This window comes from Panulirus ornatus, chromosome 4 (genome assembly GCF_036320965.1).
Source record: "Panulirus ornatus isolate Po-2019 chromosome 4, ASM3632096v1, whole genome shotgun sequence".
NCBI classification, from domain to species: domain Eukaryota; kingdom Metazoa; phylum Arthropoda; class Malacostraca; order Decapoda; family Palinuridae; genus Panulirus; species Panulirus ornatus.
The window spans coordinates 69656467-69665704 of NC_092227.1; the positions used below are offsets into that span (position 1 = coordinate 69656467).

The 9238-nt window shown below is 42.9% G+C and overlaps 1 protein-coding gene across 1 annotated transcript in view; it reads left to right on the forward strand.

Moving 5' to 3' along the window:
• The window catches only part of LOC139767097 (D-beta-hydroxybutyrate dehydrogenase, mitochondrial-like), a 52071-nt gene that overhangs the window by 36489 nt on the left and 6344 nt on the right, over nucleotides 1-9238 (forward strand). The window contains 4 exon segments of the mRNA XM_071696081.1: nucleotides 1398-1417; nucleotides 1419-1504; nucleotides 8328-8389; nucleotides 9095-9237. Of these exon segments, the coding sequence (XP_071552182.1) occupies nucleotides 1398-1417; nucleotides 1419-1504; nucleotides 8328-8389; nucleotides 9095-9237 (311 nt within the window).

Genomic DNA, 9238 nt, shown 5'->3' on the forward strand with positions numbered 1-9238 from the left:
AACTACTAAAGACATTTATGACTGGATTACGTTATGTTTGGTAAGGATCACATTCCATAAAGCTATCAGGAATTGTATATATGGCACACTGCAACGGCTTACTTGAATACTGTTTAGCCACTGTCTTGTGAGCCAGCAGATAAGGTCCGGCGGGCCGGCGGGCCAGGGCGGTGGTTATTGGTCCCGTGTGGCGAGTTACCTAGTCATCATGAGAGAACTCCCGTGAGTCATTCATGTGTCCTCATCTCTTCTTTGCCTCACTTAGTCTACAACACGACTTGTCCTTTCATCGCTTCAATTGTTTGGTTAGTTTAACTGCAGGTGACGCCGGTACGTTAATGCCAAACATTTTCCTCATGACACCTTTGATAGACGACAGAAAAAACCAAACCATCAGCTGTCTTAGCCACGCTGGTAGACGTGTTACACACGTGACAGCCATACAGTGAGGTCTACATCCTTCAAGGAACAAATCTATGTCGGCGGCAAAGAAGATGAGACTCAGCACATCCCTTTGTATTAATCCATTCTTCAGTGAGAACTGAGACTGCTTGTCATTCTCTATCAGTTTCCATACCTTGTAGGAACTGGGCCGAAGTTACGCTTAATGAAAGCAAGAGCCAGGAATTTATTCTTGTCGTTTTGACATCTTCTTCACTAGGAAATCATACATCCTTGGGCAAAAGCGGCGGCAGAAACGATGCTCTATGGTTGTCTAGTTTGCAGCAGGCGAGTGCTAGGATCGGACCAGTCAAGGTAACGATTCTTCTCAGCGTCCAATTGATTGATCTAACAGTTTTACGGCTAAGACGGTGGGTCTGCCAGGATGTCTCATCCCTGACCTGAAGAAGACGTTGTCGAAGGTATTTGAGAATAAATTCTTGGCTCTTTCTTAAAATTTGTCCTGGTACCTTTCACCCACTTGTCACTACAGATAACTCCCTCATTCGAAAATCATATTTAAAAAGCTTTGGAAACATCAGGGAAATACAACCGTCCAGGACATCAGGGAAATACAACCATCCAGGACATCAGTAATCCTTTTGGAAGGGCAGCAGATGTTTTCAGTGTCTCTCTAACATCGAACGTAATACCTTGATGGTATGAGTCACTCAGGGACTTTAAACTTTAGAAAACAATACTTCTATTTCGTAATCTCTCTTATGACGAAATCCTGATGATACATGCTTCTGACACTGTAATGCCTCACCAACTGACCATCTTTCCCCTCCCTCATTACCTACCTCTAATCCCACCACCTGGATCCTCCCTCTCCTGCCTCACCTCATGCTTCCTCTCTCATCGGGCTTTACTACCTAGTCCCACTCCCTTCCGTCCCTTTCCTGTCCCGTCTTCCCTCTGTCCCACCTGAATGGTCGACTGCTGGTCTCTTACAGGTCGAGTGGTGAACATGTCCGAGCGTGGCGGGCAGCATGGGCCGTGAGATGATGGCGCCGTACACACTCACCAAGTTCGCCATCGAGGGTTTCAGCAACTGTCTGCGGTGAGAGAGAGAGAGAGAGAGAGAGAGAGAGAGAGAGAGAGAGAGAGAGAGAGAGAGAGAGAGAGAGAGAGAGAGAGAGAGCATGTGTATTTGCGCGCGTGATAAACTAATCATGATCACCTCGTTGAACTCTACACCTGTGGAACCCGACCTCTTAACCAGTGAGCACACGCAGTCTCTAAACTTAGCTTATTATAGATATCTATCCATCTGTCCCTTTGTCGTTGCAGAAATACATCTACACTTTCTTCCCCACACCTTCTCTGACCCAGCTTCCCATCCTGACCTCTGATTTTGTAGTTACAGCGAATCTCAAAGAATTGGTCAGTGTTATTGTGGCCTTAAGAAATCTCTAGATGGCCATCGTGTCTTCTACTATCATCACTGCCTCTAGTGTGGGTAGATCAAAGAGTTTCATCCTCTACTTCGCAACTCATTCTTCTTAATTCTAGCATCAGTCCTGACACATTCTCCAGCAGCTGTATGTGTTGCCTCAAGTAAGGTGGCCAAGCTGTTGATCCATACTGCAGTGTGAGTCACATAAGCGTCATTTATGTTTACTTGAAGACTTCCATTATTTACTCCAAGGCAAAATTATATGTCAACTTCACGGTTCCCTGTGGCCTTGTAACTGTACTTGCCACGTCTACCATAACACCGGCTGACACATCACATGTGGTCTGGTGGCTATACTCGCCACCTGTTTTCTTAAAGATGCGTTAACATATGTTTCTTATCATCTATTCCACTGATGGCTACCCCACTTCGAGCAAGCTCCTAAGCAACATTCCTCCTGGTGTGGTTGTGGTGTCTACACATTGTTGGTGTACCATGCGATCTATGAAATGTCTGCGAATTCAGTTCCATTCCCAAACTTTTCTAGACAAACTTTTGATGTCAGTGTATTCTAGAGTCACATTTCAATCTCAGTTCGGCAGTGCTGGGAATTCCAAGGACTCTGCAGGAAACACTTGACCTTAACATTCATACTTCTGCGTTTATACTTGTCTGGATCGAGGGGTTTGGCCTCTAAATGTATGAAATGCTGTTTGAACCTACATCTTTTCCTTTGTGTATCTTTGTCTTCCCATCGCTCACTCTCGTGTGTCCAGACGTGTTGCTGCAAACAGTTCTCGTGTGCACATCCAGACGTCTGAGTTACCATGTGTAGCTCCCTGTAGTTACGTCACGCGCCATCCACACTGATCTCTCGATATTCTTGCCAAAACTTTGTACCAGTTTGTCTTAGGCTTCTTAGAGAACGGCAAAGTATTAGGAGAATTTGGAAGACGTTGTTAACCATTAACCCCCTTATGCTACACTGACTGAAGGATCAATTCTCGATCTTTATCTTCTGGAATTTGATATAGTTTCACCGAGGGAGTTCGTCCCTTTCTACTATCTTACTTCTTCATCCTTGTTACTGCATTTCAAGGACACTTTATGCAATTCAGTTTCCTTTTTGAGAATTTTGTCTCAAGTTTCTGAGCATCAAGCCTGCCTTCAGGATGTATGCATCCTTACCCTTTGCCAGCCTACGGGGGTGGGGTTAAGTAAGTCAGTTTCAAAAAATGATCACAAACCAAAGGTGATGCAATCTTATGCTCTAATCTCACTCCTTTAAAAGAGAAGCGAAATAAGACAGTCGTTATCATGCCTTCGTTATCTGGCTTACGCTTATCTATTTGTTCATCAAAATGAAGTCCCATACCAAACTAAGCAATCCCTCGTTATCTTCATATATACTTATCATATGAACCATATACTGCAGGTAGCTCCTGGTTCTGTAATGCCGAGGATGGTTCTATATCTGTGTATTTTCGCTTTTTTTTTCAAGATTGGAAATCTCCACACCGCCTCTTCCTCACCTCGTAACACCAATCGATATGGCACAGGCAAAATCATGCCCCATTCCCGGTCCTCTCAGATAAGACAACAGACTACAGACATGACAACAATGAATGGAGAAAGGATTCGTTCTAGCTCCTCTCTTCTCTGTAGACCAAACTCGTAAAGGTGGGAAGGTTAAAGGAGTGAAATACGAAAGACGGAAGAGAATTAAAGTGACTCACGAGGAAAGGCCAAGGTGCCATAACGGTCGATCATCGTGTGGTTGGTCTCTAACACAAAAGCTAAATGAAGCAGCAGCCAAGTGTATGCCGCAGCTTCAGGTCACAGAGGCTAGGACACAAACAGACCGCTCACGAGAGCAGTGGCCGAAGTAACACCTGGAGAGTAGAAAGACAGGGGAGTAACAATGTGGTGGACAGAGAGGGATAGTTGAAGGGATGTGATGGCAGGAGAGTTAGTAAGGATGAAGGCTTTTGATTCCAATAAGGGATAAGTGGACCAGCCACGTCTGATATGCGAGCAGCACTCCATCCTGGGGCAAGAGGCAGCTCACAAGAAAGATAACTGCAGCACATACACAGCAGCACCCTAGGTTTTTGAAGTTAACTTTCCATTGTTGATCATGTGGAGTTTCCAGGACAGAATGGAGAATATACTTGTCATGCCAAACATATTTATGATATTGCAGGACTGAACTGAAATGTTTTGAAATTGATTGGTAGAAAACGAGTGAGGTTTAGAAAGAAAGAGGTAGAAATTAAATCTTTGCACTTCTGAATTTTCAGCAAGTTACAACTTTCCCGTCACACGACGTTGCAGAGATTCGAATTGAGAGAGGAAATATGTTCAGTAAGAGAAAACACCACTTCTGATCAGGTAAGAGGGAGATGTCACACCATCAACGACTACCATAATAGAATGATCGTAAAGAACAACACCATTAACCAATACGACAATAGCATGACCGTAAAGAACACCACCATTTACCACTACCATAAGACAGTGACCGTAAAGAGCAACATGTATTAGAGAACAGAGAGCAGCAGAAAAGCCAAAGGGAGTTTAGTAAGGAAAGACTTGCGCTACACCGCATCAGATGCTTCACAAGTGTCGAGAGCCACAACAAGAGATGCGCCAAATTCCTTAAGAGAGGAGGACCATAGATGGATCACAGAGGAATTTTTACCAACAGACTTGACGCCGTGGGAACCGTACTAGCGAGGTGAAGGCTGACGCCGTGGGAGCCGTATCGGCGAGGTGAAGGGATTGGGAAAGTGAGCATCCAGCCTCCACACTGCTCTTCCTCGACAAACATGTAACTTTTACAGACTGTTCTTCTGTCTTGCCACAGTACCTCCCGTTCCCCCTTGATTTTTTTCTACCACTGCAGCAATACCTTTGTACCAAGCCATCCCAGAACATCCCTAATACTCACATTTTCTTTGAGAGAAGAAAGCTGGATTTCTTCATCTCACTACGTTTTCCTTGTTGACCAATCATGGCGACTGACCTCTTCCTCTCCAGTTCACCTTTGGCTAACGACAGCTGAGTATTTGTTATCATTTTCCTTAAACTACTGTCAATATTCTTTTGTGCTAGTGTGTGTGTGTGTGTGTGTGTGTGTGTGTGTGTGTGTGTGTGATTACTGTGTGTTACAAGCAGAGTTTTCCCCTGTATTTCCCGTCTCTTAATCATGTATATATGTAACATGTCTTTACTTCTAAGTATGTGTAGACACACACACACACTCACATACACAAGCTTAAGCCAGGTACCTACCTATCAAACCAACCCCGAGTGGAAGACGAACGCCTGAGTTGGGTGTGCCGCGCGAGGGATACGAACCCGGGCGGGCCCGTGAGCTGATCGTGGTCGGCTACACAAGACACTACTTTACGGAAGCCTATAAGTAGTACGTATTTCATGACTGAGGCAGTGGTGTGTGGCACCCAGGGGAGGGCATATCGGGTAACTGCCCTGAGCCCTACACTTTAGGGCCTCCGAAAATGTTTACTATATTCTGCTGAGATACTTCCTCTACAGCTTCATGGAAAAGACAGTGAAACGGAGCTCGAAAATGTTCGACTTGCTTACTGATCCTAAATATTAAGCCTCTAAGGGACGACTTGCTTACTGATTACATTGATCAATGTTAAGACTCTAAAGTGCGACTTGCTTACTGATTATAATGATCAATATTAAGCCTATAAGGGGCTCCCATCCCTTGCCCAGAGCCCCAGCAACACCAGGGATACATCAGACAAACACTCTAGTCATGGACACAAGTCCTCACTAAGGTCAGGCCTTCAGGGAAAAAAATAATGAATAGCAATGAAACAAAACGGGGCAACAAAGAGTCTGAAGACACGAAATAAATAAAGACAAATAAATGAATAAATAAACAAAGACAGGTGTGTTGTACGCACGGAGAATATAATGCCAAGTCAGATAGCTTATATCTAAAGAGGTTTGTATTCTAGCAAGCCAATGAGACCGTCTTCCCCCCAGGAATGTAAACTGTCTGAAACGTCCACTGACTGCCATACGCTTTGATAATTTGGTCGTTTCTGGTGGCAGAGGCGAGTGATGACGATTACCATAACTGACGGGACTCGAACGCACCCCTACGAGAACTGAATAAAAAAAATCTATATATCAAATTGGCGGAAAATACAGTTAAAGTCTAACGATTCTTGAATTACTATAATGTGCTACGAAATATTACTTTTTCTCTTTTCAAAGGTTAATAACTTCAAACGTTTGTACTTCCGCCAGACGACCTCGCTGGGACCTGTGGTCTGTGTATCTACGTAACTCTATGTAGCGTATGCCAGTATAAGGAAAATATATTGAAAATTAATGTTTCTTGGAAAATGCATATTAATTTAGTGTCATTCATATAAGTTTGCAGAAGACACTAAGAAAATCAATATTTTTTCATTTAAAGCAAAAAATTATATTTGCATTGAGGAAATGGAACGCGTAATAAATTACGCTATTTCGAAAATTACAAAAATAACTACTGTTTTTGGCATCCGTTATGGTCATTTTCCTTTTCATTTGATGCAGAATCCAGGTGAAGGTCACACCAGCTGCTGGTCAACATTTTGATGATATAATGATACGCTTCACGAATCACTATCACTGATGCTTACGGTGAACACCCTAATTTCACTAGCTTCGTAATACAACGATGATAGTAATGGTAATGGGTACAAATATGATACACCTGTATTATAATTATTACTATTTGGTTAGTTTAAATAAATAAACTTGTTATGGGGTACTTACCGATCGGATCTTCATTAATGGGAATGACTATGGCCGTCTTGTTAACGGGTTTGGCGTACTGGACATGACTCAGCCGTGTGATCAAGCGTTGTTCATCGTTAATAGTGAAGTTAATTTTCACTGTCATGACAACCACTAAACACCTTGTCATTTCTATCCATCATCACAATAATTACTATCCACAGTCTTGTGTCATAAGTTTTTAAATCCTAGTCTCACTCTCGTACTGCTAGGCTTTGCCTACCTTATCACAATTGTTTTCATCCAGTTAGCCTTACTCTTCACCCTCTCACGGCTTCGTGAGAGACGAGGTTCATCGTTATCACTATTATCATTCATTATACACAATGTTATGATATCAAATTACTAAGATATGTTGATATACCACGACAGTCTTTCCACACAACACGGCCACAGGTCAAGTACAAACTGGGTTTGTTGTGGTTGCCTTGTGAAAAATGTGTCAAAGGCGGTGAGTGGCCGAGAAGCGCAAAACTTGCCTGAACGGTATGCAAGGTGTCCTGTGACTGGTCGGCTGCATCTCTGTGCTGTAAATGGCTATACCTATTCCTCACCGGACGTTAGCGCATTTATTCTTTCCCAAGCATGTGAGGCGAAATACCTACGCTTTTTCTAGGGACTATAGACCTTATCACGGTAGTCAGTCTGAGAGAAGAGTCTTAAGAATAGGATAGTATACTTAAACGCTTCCTAGCTTCGTCTCTTCGATGTATATCAATTGACTTATATTTCTCTCGTGTCTTCCCTGATGATGTGATTATTACAGGAAAGTGCACTTCGGAACTTCTCGTGTTTCATTTTCCCCGTGGACTCATAGGAATATCTTGATCACACGCAAAATTGTGAATAGTATGAAAAAAAAAAAAAAAAAAAATATATATATATATATATATATATATATATATATATATATATATATATATATATATATATATATATATATATATATATATATATATATATATATATATATATATATAATCCTCTCCTCTCGTTTTTTTTTTTTCCAAAAGAAGGAACAGAGACGGGGGCCAGGTGAGGATATTCCCTCAAAGGCCCAGTCCTCTGTTTTTAACGCTACCTCGCTAACGCGGGAAATGGCGAATAGTTTGAAAGAAAAAAGAAATATATATATATATATATATATATATATATATATATATATATATATATATATATATATATTACCTTTCATCCTAGACCCAGTTCTAGTGAAGTTGGATATGTCCAGACGGGGCCACAGGTCAAGCATTGTGATGATGTTATGCTTCTTCCATTCCTTAGAGAGTGTTGGACACTTGAGGAGAAGGCATTGCGTGTCTTCCTGAGGGGTCATGCGATATGTTGAACTGATGTACGTAATGTTGGAGATACGTGTGGGTGGTGTTCGGAGAGTAGATGAGAAAGTGTAACTCTTGTAAGTCTGGGGAGTGTAGTTTCAGTGGTGTATGTCTGATGGACTTTGGGTTGACGGGGAAAGTGTTTGCTTCGTACTAGTTGCGTCATCACGCTGAGAATTTGTTTCGTTAACTACCGTGTTTCTTGAGGACGGGGTGCTATTGAAGAAATGGATATGATAAACTAGGGTCAGTCAGCCGATGCACAGCAACTACCCTGATCAAGTAAGCGAGTGCATTGACAGGTCTTACCTCCTCCCCAGGCAGGAGGCGCGCGCGTGGGGCATGAGCGTCAGCGTCGTCCAGCCCGGCAACTTCTCCGCTGGTGAGGTTTGCTACAGGTCTCCTGAAGCAGCGGCAGATCTGTGTTACAGTAACAAACAGTGAAAGGTCTTGCTTAAGTGGTATAGTCAACAGTCAGTGGGTAACGGCAGATCTTGAGTGACACAGTCAACAGTTAATGGTAGATTTTGAATGGCTCAGTCAACAGGTAATGGTAGGTCTTTAGTGGCACAGTCAACAGGTAATGGTAGGTCTTTAGTGGCACAGTCAACAGGTAATGGTAGGTCTTTAGTGGCACAGTCAACAGGTAAAGGTAGGTCTTAAGTGTCACAGTCAGGCTAAAGTTAATGGCAGATTTAGAGTAATATTTTCAAAATGTTTTCATGACAGGAAAACACTTTCATACGCTCATGCTGTGCCATAATGATAACAAATAAAAACGTTTCCAAGTGTCTTAACTAATCTACACACTGTTCAAGCTCACCGTCAGCATGTGGCAACCTGTTATAGTTAATCCACAATGAACCTGATGTATCTGGAGCTAATTTCCAAATCATACAGAGTCATGTGCTACCATCTGTGGCTCCACCAGTGTTAAAAGCAAATTCTTTTACTCAATTCGAGCCTTACGTAGCAGCTCTTCGAGTTGTCATTCCTTTGTCAGCAGCCACACAGCCTGATCCATATTGTCTCTATGAACCTGATGGTGTCGTAGTCCTCACATTTGAACCCATGCCGTTGTCTGCAGCTACCAGCATCACCACAGAGGAGGCGGTGGCGCTCCAGGGAACCAAGATGTGGGCGACCATGAGCGAGGACGCAAGGGCCGACTGTGGCAAGGAATACTTCGACTCCGTCGTCAGAGCCGTCCAGATAAACGCCACAAGTGGGG